The following is a 21,601-nucleotide window of genomic DNA, read 5'->3' as shown; positions in this document are numbered from 1 at the left end:
TCAATGTTTGCTTGTAAAAGGATACGATCATGGGGAGACTTTATATTCTTAAAAATTTTCATGGCATCAGCAAAAATGAGAACTTCACTTGAGCGTAGACATGACGAAACGTCATTAATAGACAGGATGAACAGAAAAGGGCCAAGATGGCTTCCGTGGAGAACACCAGGTTGAGCAACATAAGGTTCTGAAATTTCTAAATTTTACCTCATATCATCTGTTTTCAAGGTATGATTTGATCCAATCTAAGAAAAATGATGGGAAACCAAGAGCTTTGAGTTCAAGTAAAATAATTCCGTGGCTAAATTGGTCAAAAGCTTTAGAAAAGTCAGTGTATACACAGTCAACTTCATAACCTTGTTCTAAGGCGTTTGAACATATGTTTGAGAATGTGAGGAGATTAGTAACTGTTTTTTTCACAAAGCCATGTTGCTGTTCGCAATTGATATTTATACTAAAAAATGCTACACTTTCACAAAAAACTTGTTCAAATACTTAAGGAATGCAAGAAAGCTTTACAATGGGCCTGTAATTGCTTATATCCGACTTATTACCTTTCTTGAAAATTGGTGTTAGAAATGACTTCTTCCATATACTGGGAAATTTGCCTGTTTTTAGAGAAAGTTTGAATAAAAACGTAAGGGGTTCAACTAAAGCATTACTTCACTTTTTTAGTACTATCGGGGGAATACCAACGGGACCGGCTGAGCAGTCATAATTTAACGCAGATAAAAGATCAGGGACCGTACTCAGTAGCACAGGTATGTGACTACAGCTAGTTTGCGAAAAGGAATGAAGATTATGAAAATCTCTTCAAAATATCAACTTCTTGAGGGCTATTAACAAATGACTCACGGAAATTCGTTGCGAAAGCGTAACAGATATCAACAGTTTTATCTAACGAAAGGTTCTTGTAAGTGAAGTTAACTGGAAAGCCATCTGATTTTTCCTTTGAGTTTACAATTTTCCAAATTTTTTTAGGATTCTCTTTCAAAGAGGTGCCCATATCAGTAACATAACAAGCATATACAAAATTAGAAAGAGACTTAAATTGGTTAACGAGTTCAACATAAACAGAGAAATTGATTGGAGACAGAGTTTTGAGATACGTTTTCCATGAATTATTTCTTTTGTTACGCAGTAAACAGAATTCTTTCGTGTACCAAGGGTGCTTAAAAATAGTATTTCTTAATTTCTTAAAAAGAAGATTTTTTTTCTAAAAAATTATTTATAAAAAATTGAAACTGCTTCGTCAATATTAGAAAATGCTAAAGTATCAGCAATTCCAGAAATGGTTAAATCTTCAGACAACAACTGGAAATTAGCTCTTCTGAATTCAAAATTATAAAAGCAATCTAAGGAATTACTGTGTTCAGTAAGGTGATTACTTAAGTCAAGAAAAATGTCCAAGAGGGGGGGGGGGGATATATTTATCAATATAAGTTATTCCGATTCTAGATTCTAGAACAAAAGCACTAATAGCGTCAGGAGAAAATACTAAATCCAGAATTCGATTTTTTGAGTTTTTAATAAAGCTTGTTTGCTGTAAGTCAGTAAGAAGGATTTTATCGAGAAAAGATAGTTCCAATTGTGAAGAAAAGAGAGAGTCTTCAAGGCAAGATTCGTCTTCCGATGGAATCCAGTCAATGTGTGGTAAATTAAAATCACCTAGAAGTAAAATATTAGTGTCATCGCAGGACAAACTGATAACAAAGTCTAATGCTAAGAAGAGTTCGCTATAAACAGACTCTAAACTTTTTAGAGGAATATAATTGTTTAAAATGAAAATAGTCTAATCCTACTTGAAAGAATAATGCAAGGCTCCCAAGTCAGCAATAAAGGCCATATCAGTCTATCCAAGTACTAGCATACGCTGATGACATTGACATAATCGGAAGAACTCAGCGTGATGTCAATGAGGCTTTTGAGAGTACTGAGGAAGAGCTGGCAAAAATGGGTTTAATGGTTAATGAGGGCAAAAGAAAGTACATATTGTCATGAAGAAAGGACCTACAACACCGACGACGTCTCGGTCAAAACGTCACAGTCAAACTTTAAGGTAGTTAAAAACTTTATCAAACGAAGGATTACTCATGCTAACAGCTGTTTCTTTGGGCTAAGAAAGCGATTGAGTAGCAAAGCCGTCTCTTTAGGGACCAAAGTGTAGCTAAATCAGACCCTCACCATCCCCGTCCTTCTATACGATGGATAAGCATGGACTGTGACAAAAGCGGATAAAAGCACCTTGAGTCTTTTCGAGAGAAAAGTTCTTCGTGTGATCTACGGTCCCGTATATATAGAAGAGGAGTGAAGAAGAAGATGGAACAACGAGCTGTACTAAGATGGCTGGGTCACGTAGATCGCATGAAATCCAATGCTCCGGCCCAAAAAGTTTTCTAGCCTACGCCCACAGGACAGCGCAATAGAGAAAGACCGGGGATTAGGTGGAAAGTTACCTCACCCAACTTGGATTGCGCAACTGGCGACATCTAGCTTATGTAAATAAGTAAGTTAGTAAGTGTAAAGATAAAGTTTTGCCCTTAACAATACAAAAAGATATCAGAGTAGACTCATCTATTGTTGGAGCATCATATCCTTTCCATGAAATGTTAAATTACAATTTCACACATTTGTGAATGTATGCTTTCGATTACTTTAGGATATCTGTCTTTAAAGGTATCTTTCACGTGACTTAAAGAAAATGGTCTTAGGGTATTAAATTACAAAACTTCGGTGGCCAATTATGATCAGTCCTTTGAGAAATATCACGGTAAGGATACTGGTCTTAGCATTAGTATTAGTGATGAAATCTTTTACAAAATAAAATATTTTATTGGAAAACCCTTTAATTTAAAAAATTACTACATAAGCATGCAAATAGAAATAAATATTTAAAAAAAAATATACTCACCTCGTGTTAAAATTAATTCTATTTAATGCCCCTATACTTCGCGATGATGCGTCCGTAAATAGTTTCGAATGCAATAACATAACTCGACATATTAAATACAATCGAAGGAACATAGGTAATGATAAAGCTACATCATACGGCACCACTTTAGTGTCAATTGATTTATTTTTATTCGCCAATTTTGTCGTCCACATAAAATAATATTCACCAGGAATCGGATGAACAGCACATATAAAAAGTTCTAAACCTATTTGACTAATTCGTTGCCATGTCATTGCGATCCTCCAATCATCCGCACAATTATCAATCATAAACAGCTAAATTGAACAACAAAAAAATAAGGCAAAAACAATTTAATTAGTTTTTAATGTACAAAAGAATTTAATATTTTTAATAAGAAAAACAACAAACATTCACATTTTCTACTGTTAAAGGTATCAAAGAATTTCGGATTACAAATATCCATGACTTTGAAAACAACTCACAAATCTTTTTATTTATAGTTTTTTTTTGTTTGCTTATTTAATTGTACTTACACAATCAAAACCATATGTTTTTTTCAATTTTAAATTAAACAAAAAATCAAACCTGAACTAAAAAACAAAATTAAAAACATAAATTAAAATAAAATTAAAAAATACTTGAACAAAATCTGGTCTCCATACTCTTCATTTTTTTTGTTTCTTATTTAAAAAACTATAGGTAAAGGGGTTTTTAAATACCAAATTAATTAAAGTTCCAAATTTGAAAAGTCCTGCAATGAATACAACTTCAAATGTTATTAATTAAAAATAATAAAATAATTTGCATTTAGTAAGTTCTAAACGACCTCTGTTGCTTTGTGGTGCTACTAAATTTTTTTTGAAAAATGAAACAAAGCAAAAAACCCAAAAAAATACTAAATTTTGATTCGGTTTTTTAAACAAAAAGAAAACATCAATTCGCGTTTTTACTAAAGCTTTACATTCAATTAGGAACAATACCATTAATGCCTAAAAATCATTAAATTCATTAATAAGTTCTGGTATTTGATGAATATTATGCATGATTAATATTTTTGTTAGTAAATGAATAACGGATAGGGTATGAATGACTACAAAATAATAAATAAAAATATGCAAACAGTCTAGAAGCTACCTGCCTTCCTATTAAAGATAAGTTAAATACGAAAAACAAACGATTTAAATAATTGTATGAATTTTAAAAATACAAATAAATGCAATTGAAACATTCTGTGGTTTTTGAAAAAAATAAAATAAAATCTAACAATTTTGACGTTAAAATTTGGCTGCCATGCTTAGTAAATAAAAATTAATTTGAATATTTGAATATATAAAATAAATATCAAATTTAAACACGATTCATTCAATTAACTAACTTGACTGAATATATTTAATGCCGATAAAATAAGTTTTCCATTATTAATAAAAAAAATAAAAAGTAAATTATTTTAATTGAGTTTAAATTTTGTAATTTTTGGTCCAATATAATTGGTAAAACATGATTTGAAGTACATTTTCTAAAATTAAATGGCTATGGAAAAATGGATTTGAGTGTTACAAATTTAGTTGTGATGTAATCGTTATTTTATGAATGAAAATGAAAGCTTATTGTAACCCTTTTATTTTTCAAAAATTCTAACTACACTTAAAAAAAATTAGTGATCAACATTATTTTCGTGTTTGGTACTTTGAATGAAAATCCGCTGAGAACTGTCCGAAGTAATATCAGTGCAATGTCCTGTCATGGAAGGACTATTTTCTGTGTATGAGCATTTGCGTGGACCTTATCATTAACGTGAAAAAGGCCTAAAGGGGAGGCGGTGTTTGGTTTCACGAGCCCAATGCGAGATATTTTACACACTCAAGGGGATATTACTTCCCTTATTATGCAGAAGCACAGTTTGAGCACTAGGAAAAGGAGAGATGGTTTAAAAGGAGATATCGGTGCACATTGGTTTTGAATTCCTGAATATTGCAATTACTAGCAAAGACAGAGGGTGGTATGGCAATCCACATTCGCGAAGTACGGCTAAAGAACGAATCTCTGCATTTGACAGTACGGCCGAAGTTGGGCTCGAGGGTATACTGATGAGCATTCCTAGAAGCGCGAGTATTACGGTTGAACTGTTTAAGGGGAGGAATGCAACTCGCTATTTCACTAGAGTATAAGCCGTTAAAACAACAGTAAAAAAGGGTCAGACAAGAGGCCTTACGATGATGTTCAATTGAAGTAAATGAACTTATGATGATATTATCATCTATCAATTTAAATGCTCTATGTTCAGTACTACCCATGAGACTTAAGTAGTTTGGAGGATGGGAGTTATACTCAAGCTTTGGACACACATACCGAGAATATTGAGGTGTTCAGTCTCATTGATGCAAGTGCCATCCATGGATAATGGCTAAGGGGTATATCTCGCTTTAACGATACAAGACAGCCTTGGGTTTTCGAAGTATTAAATTACACGCGGTTTTTTAATCCCCATTGAACAATGCTGTTTAGGTCGGAATTTAATGAGCTTATCCGAAGAAGAGGGATGTGAATCTGAAAACGAATATGAAAAGCTAAGAGTACTATCGTCAGCGAAGCAATGTATTGGATTAGATGTTGCAGGCAGGAGATCATTTATGGAAAATGAGGAAGAGTGTTGGAGATAAAACAGAGCCCTGGGGCATACCAGTATTTATTTTATGGTTTTCAGACTTGAATCCATCCAATACTACCTTTATTGAACGATTCGAAAGGTATTTACTAATCCAATGAAGCAGGGATTCATGAAAACCGAAAACACGCATTTTCGATAAGAGAGCTTGATGCAAAACCCTATCAAATGCTTTTCAAATATCAAGTGCAATTATCTTACTTTCTTCAAAACGATGTAAAGATTTGCTTCACTGTTCGGTGAAATGAACCACGAGATCACCAGTGGACCTATTGCTACGAAAGTCGTATTGCCGGTCATTAAGAAGCTTTCGATCTTCAAGATATTTCTTGAGCTGATAATTAGTCAGCGTTTAAATGACCTTGGAAAGAAGGGACGTAAGTGCAATGGGTCGGTAGATAGAAGGTGAGGAAGATTTGCCTTTTTTGGAAATAGGCTGGACAAATAGAGTTTTCCATCTGCTCGGAACGGGACCTGTGGAGTAGGACAGATGAAAAATCTTACGCAGTGGTTTTGCCAGCGTTGAAGAACACCTCTTCAGAACAATAGCGGGGATACCATCGGGACCAGTGGATTTATGTGTGTTTAGATCTCTTAGGACTCTTGCCCCAGTACGAGTGCGAAAAAAGATTGGTCCCATAGATTCACTTACTCGCTCAAGTACGGGCGGAGTCATAACACACACTGGCAGCGTAGAATTGGCGGCGAACTGTCTAGCAAAGAGATTAGCTTTCTCTAAAGAGCTAACAAAAGGAATGTCATTGACAACGAGCGTAAGAGCCGAAGAAGAGGAAGAATTCCTCATGTTCTTTACAATTGACCAAAAAATTTACTGCCTTTGGGACATTGCAGCATTTTTTGCCTTAAATTATGGTCATGTAAAAGTTTGGTCGGTCCAATATGGGCGTTGCAGGCATTCCTGGCTTGTTTGAACTTTGTCCGGCTTTCCTCAGTACGGTTGGCTTTATAGCAACGGACACTAACCTCTTTGGCCCTAATAACCTCTTTACAGCTCGCATCAAACCAAGCCGGTGTTTGGTTTCATGAGCCCAATGGGAGATATTTTATTTAAGAATTTGTTAAGAATTCCTTGGAATTAAAAGTATTGCGTTAGTGAATTTAACCCCCCTTTTATTTTATAATATTTATTTTTTTTTAAATAAAAATAAAGTTTGTATTTATCTGAGGACTGGACCAAGACCACAATAAGGATCGGAAATATAGCCTTTCTTCAATAGCACCGGACAAATTCATCAACTTTTAACCGATGGACTATCCGAAGGGGGGGGGGGGGGGTGGTGTTTGGTTTTTTAAACAAATATTTCATTTAAAGATTTCTTATTAATTTTACGATATTCTTAAAAAAATAGTTTGGCTCTCAAAAACAACTAAAATCCCTCAAATTTTCAACAAAATATAAAATTTGGAAAAATTTATTTTCATATCATCTTTTCTGAGACAAATATCAAACTTTGAAGTTCTTAAGAAAAAGCCTTGAATAAAAGACGGCCAATTTGATATTAAGTGACCATTAAATTACTGAAACTAGTCTTCAATTAAATTTCATTTTATTTGACACATTTATTAAGAGTGTAAGGCTTTCATTGAGTGTTTTTTAAAACATTTAATGATCATAATGAATTGAAGAAATCTACGTTTTGAGATGAATTTGGTTTGGAAGTTCTAGAATTGAGATTAAAACATGAACAAAAACAGAAAAAGTGACACTTTCGTTTTTTGAAACAAACATATACACGTTTTATATCTATTAATTTAATATAATAGTTTTGAATCTTTCGAGAATTGAAGTGAGAAGAGATTTTATAAATATTTTTTTTATATTAATAATTTGTTTCTATTTATTTATTGTATTAAATTATGAACCTTATTTTATCTCTCAACAATTTTTAAGTTTTGTTGACTTCTTTATGATTAAAATATTTGCAAAAGGTTCAAACAAATTAGTATTTTTTAAAAAATTGTCTTCTAGCATCTGCTTCAATCTACGAGTAAGCAGACTGAAAATGTTAGTAATAAAAGACTTCCAGAAATTGCGTCAGATGAAAATAAGTCAAGAAAGATTCTGTTCTTTTTTATTTAGAAACAATATCAAATTTTTCGGGCAAACCTTTTCATTTTCTGCCTTTTTGCGACAAAATTTTTGAAGCGTTTTCCCATTTATAGAAATGGCAACAAGAACAGAATATATTATTTTTGGGAAAAAATCTACCAAAAGTATATTTAGAAAACTACTGGAATCTTGAAATGCTTTCATGTTCAAGGAGTTATCCACATTTGAAGGTTAGACAATGCCTTGTTGGACAGTAGTGTTTTAAAAGAATCGAACAACACTTTAGCACTATAAATATTAAATTTAAGTAAAGATTTATTCACATTATGTTATTGTAAAATTGTCAGCCTCCTTTATGGAATATTAAAGAACATTTTTAAGGAGTGTTCAAAATCAAATTCGTGTGTAAGCTTGACTGTAAAAGTCTAAGTCTTTTTGTAAATACGAGGAGATTTTAAACTCTTTTGTTATTTACTAGTTAAAACTTTCTGGCAGAATTTAAAGACAGTTTTTTTAAATTTAAGTGGCGAATCTTTTTCGTTGTTCACTTTTTCTGAACTCACAAGCTGGGACCTATTTCACCAAAATCACACTTTGCAAATTTTCATTTTTGTTTTTCAAATTAAGTTTCACCAAACGCAATTTTGCAAAGATAAATCATTGGATTGAAAAGTGTTTTACCAGACCCAAATATGTCCAAAAGTCAAAAATCTTTTCTGAACAGTGAAGAGTTTTGTTGTTTTGCAAAGAATTCGTTCGTTTTGTTTCACCAAACAATTATTTTTACAAATTATATTTAGAATTTTGAAAAGTTTTACAGTAATATGTAAAGAGAAATTTGTTTGAGTTGAGTTTATTTTGAAAAGTTTTCAAAAACAAAATAATTTATGAACCGTTTTGGAAATGATGAAGTAAATAATAGACGACTGTCAAGTTAGCACTAAATTTTCCGAAATCTAAAAAACTGATTTTGCAGTTAATTGTAGCTTTTTTTTGAAAATTAGTTGTGGAAAAAAATGTTTAGCTTGAAAATTAAAAAAAGTGGTATGTAGTGCTAAGTTGATATCAAGTTAGCACTACACTTTTTGATTTTGTTGAAACAAAGTACGCAATTAGTTGATAATTATTTGTTGTAAATTAGTTGAGGAAAGAAAAAAATTCAAAACATTTTTTTTACTTTGATTTAAAAAAGGGGGGTATGTAGGAAGGTCAGCAACATGATGGTGGAAATCATCCAACGTGATGTCGGAGGTTCAGACTTCAAGGGCGTGCGTCGTTAGCAAACTCACCCACGATTCCATTGCCAAGGACATTGAGAAGTTGTGCCAGGTTTACATTCGCAAAGTCAAGGTTTTGAAGAAGCCCCGTTTCAATTTTTCGATTTGTCGCGACTCTTGGACTTGTACGGAGACGGTGGTGGCAAGGGCACCGAAGATGTTGTGTCTGAAGATGCTGTTGACGAGTGGCCCAAAGGCTACGAGCCACATGTACAACAGTCAGTTTTATTTTATTGAATAATTATTTTTACATTTCGAATGCCACATTTTGATTTTTATGGCAGTTTTCAACAATGGACGAAATTGAGATTGAAAACTCCTCTACAAGGTTCTTCAAAAAGTATAACTTGCATTTGTGTCAAAAGTTGAAAGAAGTAATAATTCACCTGTAACACATTTACAAAGCAAATTCTGGAGCAAAACTTCCGCCATCGAGTTTGTTCAATAATATTTATTCCCAGAACTTGGAGACGATTTTACCCAAGATTTGTGTAGCTCTCCCTGTGTTTTCCACACTATCTGTAACCGTAGGTTAGGTTAGGTTAACGTGGCTGCGGATTTAGAATCCACATACTTATGCCAAAAGAAAAGGCTCATTGTGATACCACATGAATCTAGAGAATTACTTCATACTAGTCTAACCATTTTGAGCTTTTTATAAAACGAAGAAGATATTTGATATCCTTTTTAGCTAGTTTACTGGGATTATCAAAAGAGTAGTCTCCCAGATGGAGTTTGCTATCGCAAAAGCTGTTTCTTTTAGCATAAGTTTACATGTCTATCGGCATACCTATCTCCTCCCTTTTAGGTGAAATAGGCATGACGGTTCCATTTTTAGTTAGTTAATCGGCTCTACAATTTACCGTGATGCCGTTTGAGATTTGGTTGAGCCACCGTCAAGGGATTTGATAGCAGCCTGACAGTCAGAGAAGATGTGGATATCAGGAGTTGATATCACGTTTTCTCTTACCCAGGAGAGAACCTCTTTGATCGCTAAACTTTCCGCTTTGAAGACGCTACAAGGATTAGGGAGGCGGAATGAGATGCTTAGATTAAGCTTTGCTGATTACACACCACTACCAACTCCCTCATTTGACTTGGATCGATCTGTATAAAATTGAATACTTTTGTTATCCAGGAGTTTTTTGTCTTCCCATTCATCTCTGGATGGAATGCATACCTTTTTCCATATTCTTCTACACTTTGGTATAGAACCAAAGAGGTTCAAAATGATGGAGTGCCCCACATTGTTGTTGGTCCATTGAGATGAGGCGTTGAGTCTTATCGCTGTACTCGCTGCCACTTGTTTACTGAAGATGTCAGATGGTGGAAAGTGTTTAAAGCTGCTGAGGGTGTGGTTCTCAATGCCCCGCTTATGCAGAGACATGCAGTGCGTTGGACTCTGCTGAGTTTGTCGTAGAATGTGACTTTCTCTAGTGCAGTCCACCATACTGGAACCCCTTACATACATAAGTATTGGTTGGATGACCGATGTGTATAGCCAGTAGGTTATGCGAGGTTGAAAACCCCATTTGCTCCCTATGGATTTCTTGCAAGGGAAAAGAGCTGCTGTAGCTTTTTTAACTCTTTCCTTTGGCTTCATTGGTAAAAATTATTGGTACAACTTTTATTGAAGGAGGTACAATTACTGGTTTCTTGTATTTCCGTGTTAAAAGGACGATTGTCGAATGTAATCATCGAAAATTTGTTTCCCACGGGGAATTCCTGTATGTTGCTGAATGAAATATATATTGATTTTCTATTTTTTCAAAGAATATTTGATCTTAATAAACACAGTCTGTGCTTGCTACTCTTAAAAGTTCGAATTTATGAAACACTTTCACTTTTCAAAAAAAGTCTAAAAAATTTAAAAGTAAAAGTTGGTAAATCGAAAAGTGTACAGTGAATTAGGCCCCTGGTGAAAATTCAAAATTGCGACAAGATGGTTTTTGAGGTATATTTTGAAATAAAAGAGACTTTGCCTCGATTAAATGCATTTTTAAAGTTCCATTGAAATGTTTCTATCTAAAAAAAAATGATTTTCAAATGACTGATAACTATACAAAACAGTTTTATAATATTGTAAAATAAGCACACATCTTCTTGAAAAAAACTAATTTATTAAATGATTTAAATACACAAAATATTCGATTTTCATGGCTAAAGATGTGCAATAATTAAATCGCTCTTTACATCATGGTGCATTTGTATATGTAAGACTAATTCTTGAAGAAACACTTAACCTATTCTGAAACATATTTAAAGAAAACCTATTCATGGGACTCCAAAGTTTTTGCATGCAGAAAACCTATCGACATTTTTCAAAATTTGTCTATTTGAAGTGTTTTTTTTTATTGAGTTTAATTTCTTAAATTATTTTAATAAACAAACTACAAAAACCAACTAATTAAATACTCAATTTTAATTTCAAAACAAGAACCAAAGATAAACACAAAAAATTAAAAAAAAAATAAGTTTACAAATCACATGTAAGTAAGTATAAAGTACTTTATATCCACACACCAAAAATGTTATGAGTTCACAAGAAACGTTTTGTTTTTGTATATTTAACGCACAAAGCGAGCCAACTCAAATTATTTAGCATACACAGGATTGACACAAAATTAATTACAGATTCATAGTATTATATTTCAAATCACTCACTCTCACCTGCACTTCCAAAGCGTGATAAGCTATAATAAGTCCTAAAAGAATCACAGTCGAAACAGATATTAATGTTTTTAACGCCGTTGAATAAAACGAAGCCTGAGAAAATTAGAAAAAGAGTATAAAATATCGTTTTTTGTTTTTGAGTGTGTGTTGTTTTTACTAAATATTCAAATAGATAAAAGTTTTAAAATATTTATTTAAATCTTACCTTAGTATAAATGTCAGCACTACTTAATTCATTTTCAATTACCATTACAACAATGCCAAACATCCCCATAACTAGGGCGTAATCACTTATACGTTTTCGTTTTTCGAATAAAGCTTTTCGCCTGCCTAATCGGTATCCTACATTGGGTTTGTGCTTCGCAGAGTTTGTTGATGGTTTTCGGGAAGTATTACCGCCAGTCAGTGCCCGCTCCTCCATGTACCTAGAAAAAGTAAAAGTTTTAGAAAGTAATCAATTGAAGTGAATTTTGCGTTGTTCTTAGAAGCAAGAGCAAGAGGAGGTGAAGTTGAATTCCATGTCAAGTACGACTATACTCGTATTATACCTCGAGAGTACGAGTATAAGAGGCAAAAACGACAAAATCGGTTTAACGTCACTTCCAGTATAAATTAAGAGGATACCCTGGATTTGGAGAATAGACATTGTTTGGCAGATTGAAAAGTTGTACCTATACTATCTTCACATATGTATATGTATATTGTATGTTTTTGAAATAAGCTTATACCTTCCCACTAGAGATCCTGAATGAAGGGAATTTAATTCCTTTCTAAGCTGTTTATAATGTTAAGCGACAAGTTGGCAATACAAGTTTGGTATCATTTTTACCAAAGAAAGTTTGTTGTTTAAATGATTATTAGTGGAAATGAAGTTACACATACATAAATGTAGGTAGATAGAGTGTGGAGTGTAGAGAACATAGGCAGAACCGTCGAGAGGAATTCCGGGCCCGGGACGGAAAAATGTTTACCATTTTTTTTTTTTTTAAGTTTATGCCTACGGATATGGTACGTTGGTATTAATGGTTTGAATTAATGGAAATAACAATTTTTTTGTTTTCAAAGTGAACCGAAAAAAGTGTTAATCATCAAAAAAATCTCATGGGTATCGTCGAGTTTAGTTCAAATGGGGTATGGATAGAAAATAATTCTACATGCAAGTAGATCAGATTCCGAAGAGACTCATATATTCAATTCGATATTGCCGACGACATGTTAGTAACTGATAATACGGTCGATTAACTATTAAAAAAATAGCAAGCCGATCTATTACCTACTATGAAAACAAAATAGAGCGAAGTAAAAGTATTAGAAATTTGTCTTAAAAAAAAACCTATGTATTTTAAAAGGTTTACATTAAATACTCTTCATTTTATTGTTTATATTAAAATATTATCACAATGTTTTCATTAGAGTTAGTGTGTATTCAATGAAATATTTCCTTTTTGCAAACGAGCTTCCTGGAAAACTTGTTTGCAAAAATAAACAACATTGCCAAGGGTGCTTCGATGCATAGTGTAGGAAGTCCGGTAACACGTTCTTGTGATGAGCGTCTTTGTTCTGGCAAAGACGCTAAATAAACATTCGGCTCTAAACGCACTCAATATGCTCACTAGATGGGCTGTTCACTGCGGACTTAGTATTAATCCTCAAAAAACAGACCTCACCCTTTTCACACTGAAATACAAGAAAGCAGTAATTGTACCTCCTTCAATGAAAGGTGTACCACTCATTTTTAATAATGAAGCCAAATATCTAGGTCTGATCTTGGACAAAAAATTAAGTTGGAAATCTAATATACAGGAAAGAGTTAAAAAGAGCTACAGCAGCTTTTTTCTTTTTCAAGAAAGCCATAGGAAGCAAATGGAGTTTTCAACCTCGCATAACCTACTGGTTATACACATCGGTCATCCAACCAATACTTATGTACGGGGTTGCAGTATGGTGGACTGCACTAGAGAAAGTAACAAACTACGACAAACTCAGCAGAGTCCTACGCACTGCATGTCTCTGCATAAGCGGGACATTGAGAAACCACACCCGCAACAGCGTTAGACACTCTCCTCCATCTGACACCCCTCGACATCTTCAGTAAACAAGTGGCAGCGAGTACGGCGATAAGACTCAACGCCTCATTTTAATGGACAAACAACAATGTGGGGCACTCCATCGTCTTGAACCTCTTTGGTTCTATACCAAAGTATAGAAGAATATGGAAAAAACTTCCAGGTATGCATTCCATCCAGAGATGAATGGGAAGACAAAAAACTCCTGGATAACAAAAGTATTCATTCTTATACAGATGGATCCAAGACAAATGAGGGAGTTGGTAGTGGTGTGTACTCAGCAAAGCTTAATCTAAGCATCTCATTCCGCCTCGCTAATCCTTGTAGCGTCTTCCAAGCGGAAATTTTAGCGATCAAAGAGCTTCTCTCCTGGGTAAGAGAAAACGTGATATCAACTCCTGATATCCACATCTTCTCTGACAGTCAGGCTGCTATCAAATCCCTTGACGGTGTCTCAACCAAATCTCAAACGGCATCACGGGAAATCGTAGAGCCGATTAACTCGCTAAAAATGGAACCGTCATGCCTATTTCACCTAAAAGGGAGGAGATAGGTATGCCGATAGCTACATGTTAACTTATGCTAAAATAAACAGCTTTTGAGATAGCAAGTTCTAGGTGGCACTATTTATCAACATGCGCAGCCACGAAATTCATATGGTCTTCACTGGACCTAAAGCGCTCTGAAGACTTGTTATCTCAAAGCAGACTTCATATTAGCTCCATATTGGGTGTCCTTACGGGACAATGTCTTATAGGCAGACACCCAATACGATTTGGTGTAGCCTCAAATGACTTCTGCGGACGAAGAAGAAGAGGAAACAATCTCTCACCTTCTCTGCACTTGCCCTGCTCTTTCACTAAGACGCAAACTTCATCTGGGAGACTACTCTTTTGATAATCCCAGTGAGCTAGCTAAAAGGGATATTAAATATCTTCTTCGCTTCATAAAAAGTTCAAAATGGTTCGACTAGTAAGAAGTAATTCTCTAGATTCATGTGGTATCACAATGGGCCTTTTCTTTTGGCATAAGTGTGTCGATTCTATATCCGCAGCCACGTTAACCTACCCTAACTTAACCTACGGTTACAGATAGTGTGGAAATCACACGGACAGCTACACAAATCTTGGGGAAAATCGTCTCCAAGTTCTGGGAGTAAATATTATTGAACAAACTCGATGGCGGAAGGTGAATTATTACTTCTTTCAACTTTTGACACACATACAAGTTATACTTTTTTATGAAGCTTGTAGCGGAGTTTTCAGTCTCAATTTCGTCCATTGTTGAAAACAGCCATAAAAATTAAAATGTGGCATTCAATTTTTCAATAAAATTAAACTGACTGTTGTACTGGTGGCTCTTAGCCTTTGGGCCTCTCGTCAACAGCACCTTCAGGCACAACATGTTCGGTGCCCTTGCCACCACCGACCGTCTCCGTGCAACTCCAAGACTCGCGACAAATCAACAAATTGAAACGGGGCTTCTTCAATACCTTGACTTTGCGAAAGTAAACCTGGCACAACTTCTCAATGTCCTTGGCAATATAATCGGTTGTGAGTTTGCTAACGACGCACGCCCTTCAAGTCTGAACCTCCGACATCACGTTGGATGATTTCCACCATCATGTTGCGTATCTTCCTGACCTGGGATTGCTGAGCGTATCAAGTCTTGCGCTGGGACAACTATTCCTTGGCAGTGAATGCAATGCAGAAGACGAAACAAGTAACCATCGGTTGTCTTCACATCAACATTGACTTCGATGATGGTTTTCCATTTCTTGACGGGTTGTGAACATACTTGGGGCTTTTACATCGTGTAAATCTTTTATGGAATAGGATCAATCACCTTGATTTTACCACCTTTCTTGGCTCCTTTGGACATACCCTTTTTTCTACCGGCCGACATCTTAACAGTTCACACGACAAAAGGAAGTAAAAGGTGTTTTTCTTAAAATTTATTTCGTCGTCTGTTTCAATTTGCTCCCCAGTTCCTCGATTTTCCCTAAAAATGATTTTTTAATTGCCTTTTTCGGTTTGATGGGAACGATTCTGGAACATTCTCCAATCCAGTACCAACTGCTATGCATTCAGATAAAATTTAATTCCATCCGTTTCGAATAATGTTCAAATCGGAGATCAAGTTGTCGAGATTTCGAATTTCATCGTCCATAGTCATGTTTCTGGCTTGAAGAATGATACTTCTTTTATTTATAGCGCTAAGAATCTTGCACCAAATCGAAGACATGAAGACGCATTCAAATTTGTGCAAACATTTTGAACACCATTTACACCTCTTCGAGCTTCAGCAGTTAAATTTCACTGCCTCAACTCTAGCTAACCATCTTGTGAAGGGATTCGGGCACATTTTTCTTAAGTATTTCCCAACGTTGGGCACTGCTGCTAAACAAATTGAAACACTTTTGAACAACACCAACAAATGTGATTGCGGCAGTACAACATTCCGCTGAATCGACTTCACACAATTTAAGGCTGTGAGCTGCACATGGTGAATACACGTCATTTGGATTTTTATTTGAAATATGACTTTGTGCACAATTTTCAAAATAAAATAAATTTGAATTTAACGTTAAATTAAATGAGAAAACCGAAACAATTTATTAATACTTTCTTTAAACAGTTTTGAGTTGACAATTCCTCATTAAATATTAATAAATTATGAGTGAATTTAGAGTATATTGAAAATGAAAACATTGCTTTCAATTTCACGAGCCCCTAGAAAATTCCGGGCCCGAGTGGTTTCAATCCTCCCCACCGTTTCGACGAACCTGAACATGGGAGAGTATGTTTATGGTATGTTCAAAAAGACTGGAGTCTGAGATGTTATGTGTAGATTCAAAAGATATTTTCAAAGTTATATGCTATAGTTCTAGAAAGTTAGAAATTCACTTTGAAAAATTTGCAAAAAAGATGAAGTTTGGGTTAGAGCTTCATTTATAAGTCCTTATAATAATTGACACTTTTAAAGGAATGAAGTATCCAAAGTAATCCAAAGAAATTTTATTTTTTTGGAAAAATATTTTCTATTAAAAATTTTTTGGGGAATCAACCCATTCGAAAAGTTTTGGAATTGATACCATTTTAATAATACTTTAAATTAGACAGCTGAGAGTTTAAAGTTATTATAAATATCATTAATATTTTCATTACATAAAATTTAAGAAACTGTGCAAATAAAACGGACAAAAAAAATGCATACGGTTCAACAGGGTTAAGATAATTAAAAAACTCATTGAGGCTGAATACATTTGTTTAAAGTTATTTGATGTAAGAATCTATGCAATTTTTTAATAGTTTGCATACAGTCAAGAGGTTATTACTATCCTTACCATTTTTAAAAACAGCGTTAGGGAAAAAGGGAAGATTTAAGAAGATCTACTGATGCACATTGCTCTTAAATTTGTAACGATCCAAACGGATTTATATTTTAAGTTCCGAAATGGAGCTCGAATTTTTAAAAAATTCGACTTTTAAGCAGTATTGTTAGGGGGATGAAATGCAACCAGTTATTTCTTAGGAACAGTGCGACGACGGTCTTTAAGTGAAGTAAAAGTTGCGGTTATAGTTCTATTAATTTTTTGTGTTATGTGCATAAGATTGTTGTACTGAAGTTTTGGTATAACGAAGGCTTTGTACATCACGACCGTGGGTAAAATTTAAAAAAAGGTGAACATTTTGGTTAACCCTAAGTATCTCACGAACCAATAACGCTAGAGACTTGAATTAAATTTTGTATTATGTATTTTTAAATATATTTTTGGAAAAAATCCCAATTAGCGGTTTTGTTTTTAAATCAAAAAAAAGTGGAAACAAAATATTTTACGACTTAAAAAATTGAATGAACAAACAATGATTTTATCTTTAAAACAATTATGTGAAATGATGAATTATGTTTTAAACATTTTGAGAAAAATCGAATTTATAGTTGTTTACAAAAAAAAAAAATATAAAACTAACAAAACAAATTAATAAATGTTAGAAAAAAATAGCTTTTCGACTCAAATATCTCCTCAAAAATTTAAAATTATGGTTTCTAACTAATTTTATCTTACAAAAATATTGTTTTCAACATTCGGTAAAATTTTGAGAAAAATCAATTGAACAGTTTATTTTTACAAAAAATTAAAACCTTCCAAAAAAACTATACTAAAAATTGGTAAAATTGATTTTCGAATCAAATATCTTTTTAAAAATTTAAAATATTGGCTCACAACTTTTTTATCTCACAGAAAATATTTTTTAATACATTCATTAAATTTATTCATAAAAAAATAAAATCTCTAAAAAAAAAGGCTGGAATGCGACCCACACTGATTACTTCCCATCGGTTTAAAAGTTTGTCTATATGTACTCGTATCAATTTTTACCAAATTTGCGTACTATTTTTGGTAGATTTTATTTTTTATGAAAAAAACGGACTGTGGGATTTTTATATAAAAAATACTGAATATCAGTGGCAACTCTGGCTAATAAGTGAAAGTTTGTGAAAATTAAAGCTCCGTAAAAAGAATATTTTATTTAAATAAAAAAGAAAAATATTTTAGTTTAAAAATACAGTTTTTATAATAAATTAAAATAAAATTTCAACACAAAATAAAAAAACAAAAAACTACTGGTGAGTTTTGTTAAAAATAAAACAAAAAAAAATGCCCTTATCGCGATCTCCAACTGTGAAAGACCAAAATCCAGCAAAAAGAACTTATATGGAAATGACACCGCCTAAAGCATCTAATTCAAAGGTAAACATAAACCCAGTTGGCAATATGGCGATCAGCGAATTAGACAAAATGCTGCAAAATTCTTTGGATATAAAGCTGAAAGATGTAGCGACTAAATCCGACATTGAAGGAATAAGTGCTGAAATTTCTATATTGAAACAAAGCAACGCTGAACTAAAGACTCAACTGAACAAAATGGAGTCCCGATGTGTTTTGTTGGAGAAACAAGTGGAGTTGCTTGAAAAAAAATCAAACGAAAAGAATGTTGTCGTTCATTTGCACCCTACTAATAGCCAAAACGCAGTAGAGAAAGCGAAAGAAATCTGTCTTGATTTATTGCAAACAAACAACTCGGATAAAATAACTACAGCAAAACAAATCGGAAGATCAGCGACAAATGTAATTGTTGAAATGGCGAACACAGAAGATGTTTTTCGGATTCTTCGAGCAAAGAATAAGCTACAAAACACCGGCACAACAATTCACAAGGACTATCCAGCAGCGGCGAGAGAACGAAGAAAAAGATTAAACAATCTGAGAAGAAACATCACTTTAAATAATAGGGGCATTAAGTGCCAAATTAAAGGAGAAACCCTTTTGATTGATGAAAACAAATTTTTTTTCGATAAAAGTGGCAAAATAATTTCGGACGCAGAAGATGGTTTGTTTACACTTAAACAGCTGGTTGGTGACACATTTGATCTGACAACGCTGGAAGACTGGAATAATGAGAAGTCAACAGAAGACAACACCAGAGCTTCTCAAACTTCAAGTGGTGTTCACACGAGACATGTTTGATTGTAATGCCGTCTGCCATAAAAATAGTTTAATTAAAATTAGAAAAAATGAAAATTGTTTAGAATCTTTTAATTATACAATACTTTCTTATAATGTTGCAGGATTAACCAATAAGACTTTGTTTGTAGATTTTTATGAATTTGTTAATCAATTTGATTTTGTTTTTTTATATGAGACATTTATTATGGAAAATAATTTTACGAATTTTGAAAGTAAATTTAGGAATTTTGAATTAAAATTAGTTCCAGCTGTTAGAACACAATCAAGGGGAAGAGCTAGTGGAGGTTGCTTCTTCGGATTAAAAAAAAATCTTAAAAATATGTGTTGCGAATTTAAAGTGTACGAAGGCGTTATTTTTGTTGAACTGTTTTACAAAGAAAAATGTTTCCGAATCCTGCCGACTTATATCAACTGCAATCAATGGAATACAGATTTTGAACAACTAGAAGGTGTAATAACTCGAGGTAAAACATCTAACTTGCTGGTGGTGGGTGATATGAATGCGAGGACAGGAAGACAAGCGGAAAATGAAAATGAGATCCTGGGAATTGAACGAAATTCGAAGGACATTATTGTTAATGCAAGAGGACTGAAGCTTATTGAACTATGCGATACATACGGTTTAAGAATTCAAAATGGAACTAGCTTATCGGATACGAACGGAGAATTTACTTTTGTTGGAGGACAAGGTAGCTCGGTGATTGATTATAGTTTGGTAGGTAGTGAATGGAATGAAATGATTGTTGATTTGGAAATCCATAATATACCTTACTCTGACCACTTTCCAATCGCCGTAAAATTTAAACTTAATACCAGAGAAGCAAAGGAATCGAGAATTATGAATACCTTACCGAAAATAAAATGGAAATCGAAACACAAGTCAGAGTATCAATTGAGATTAAATAATGCACTGATATGCCAAAGAACTTACGATTTACCTCAGATAGAAGAGATAATCAAAGCATCTTAATACACAGTTAACACCAACACTCAGCGAAACTCTTCGGCACCATGGTATGATGCCGACTGTAAAAAATACAGAAAATTATCCTTTGGCTGGTTAAGAGCGTATAGGACCTCAAATGAGGACTATTTCAGACACCAGTATTTGATGGCTAATAAGGCGTACAAAGAAATATGTAATAAAAAAAAGGCTGTTTTCTACGAAGCTGAATCAAGACGATTAGCGCTATGCAAAAACTCAAAAGATTTTTGGAACTTGGCAAGACAGCTGAATGGCAAACGGTTTTCAATCCAAACGAACTTGAGTCCAAACCTTCTGGCAGCTCACTTTGAAAAACTGTTGAATCCAGTACATGAGACACCTTCGGTGGAATACGCTATACCAGCCTATGAATGTGGTGTTCTTGATGCTACAATTAGTTACCAAGAAGTAATATCAGCTGTAACGAAGCTTAAAGATGGAAAAGCTGCAGGTTCGAATGGCATATCAGCTGAATTTTATAAGTATGGGACACCAGAACTACTCACAAGGCTAACTTTCATATTTAACAATATCATGGAAACCGGGACTATACCAAATGAATTCAAAGAATCGATTATTTTTCCGATTCACAAGAAAGGAAACATGGCTGAACCAGCTAATTACAGAGGTATATCGTTCCTAAATGCTTCATACAAGATATTTACACTAATACTACAGAAACGATTCAACGAATGGATTGATAGCGACAAACTACTGCAGGAGTACCAGGCAGGATTTAGAAGTGGATATTCAACGATCGATCATATTTTTACCCTTAGATGTATGGCTGAAACATTCCTTCGCAAGAAAAAGAAGCTATATGCCTTCTTCGTCGATTTTAGAGCTGCTTTCGATATGATCGATAGAAAGGCTCTATTTTATAAGCTATATAGTAAAGGTATGTCATGCAAGTTTGGAAGAGTCATACAGAATCTCTACGACGACGACACAACAAGTAAAGTATGGAATGGTGAAGCGCTTTCGGAAGAATTCAAAACACAATCGGGAGTCAGGCAAGGTTGTACATTGAGCCCAAGCATGTTCGCATTGTTCATTGATGATCTGACATTCTGCCATGTGGAGTAGAGTACGCGGGGATGATAATAAAACTATTGATGTTTGCAGACGATATTGTTCTGTTGGCAGCCTCTTCTGAATCATTGCAGTTGATGATTAACCGATTATTCGAATACTGTCGGGTTTGGAATCTGATAGTTAACCTTGACAAATACAAGATTTTAATATTCAAAAGTGGAAGAGGCCGCAAATGTGCAAACGAAAAATGGCATTATAATGGACAAAATATAGAGGTTGTAACAGAATTCAAATATCTAGGAGTTATTTTCACGCAAAACCTGAGTATGGAAAAACATCTGAAGGAAAAATTAATGAAGGCAAAATGTGCAATCAGTGCTAC

General features: G+C 34.0%; 1 protein-coding gene across 16 annotated transcripts in view; it reads right to left on the bottom strand.

Moving 5' to 3' along the window:
- The window catches only part of LOC129945574 (small conductance calcium-activated potassium channel protein), a 424,927-nt gene that overhangs the window by 113,172 nt on the left and 290,154 nt on the right, over positions 1-21,601 (bottom strand). For 14 of the 16 annotated variants that reach the window (XM_056055387.1, XM_056055393.1, XM_056055388.1 and 11 more), the window contains 3 exons: positions 11,806-12,025; positions 11,592-11,693; positions 2,912-3,228 (listed from right to left, as the gene is read on the bottom strand). In XM_056055387.1, the coding sequence (XP_055911362.1) occupies positions 2,912-3,228; positions 11,592-11,693; positions 11,806-12,025 (639 nt within the window). The remainder of the gene's footprint in view (positions 1-2,911; positions 3,229-11,591; positions 11,694-11,805; positions 12,026-21,601) is intronic. The other 2 variants (XM_056055391.1, XM_056055389.1) reach the window with 1 other exon arrangement.

The sequence above is a fragment of the Eupeodes corollae genome, chromosome 2 (genome assembly GCF_945859685.1).
Source record: "Eupeodes corollae chromosome 2, idEupCoro1.1, whole genome shotgun sequence".
Lineage (NCBI taxonomy): Eukaryota > Metazoa > Arthropoda > Insecta > Diptera > Syrphidae > Eupeodes > Eupeodes corollae.
Note: the sequence above shows the minus strand (reverse complement) of the source record. Positions and strands in the feature narration are given on the sequence as shown.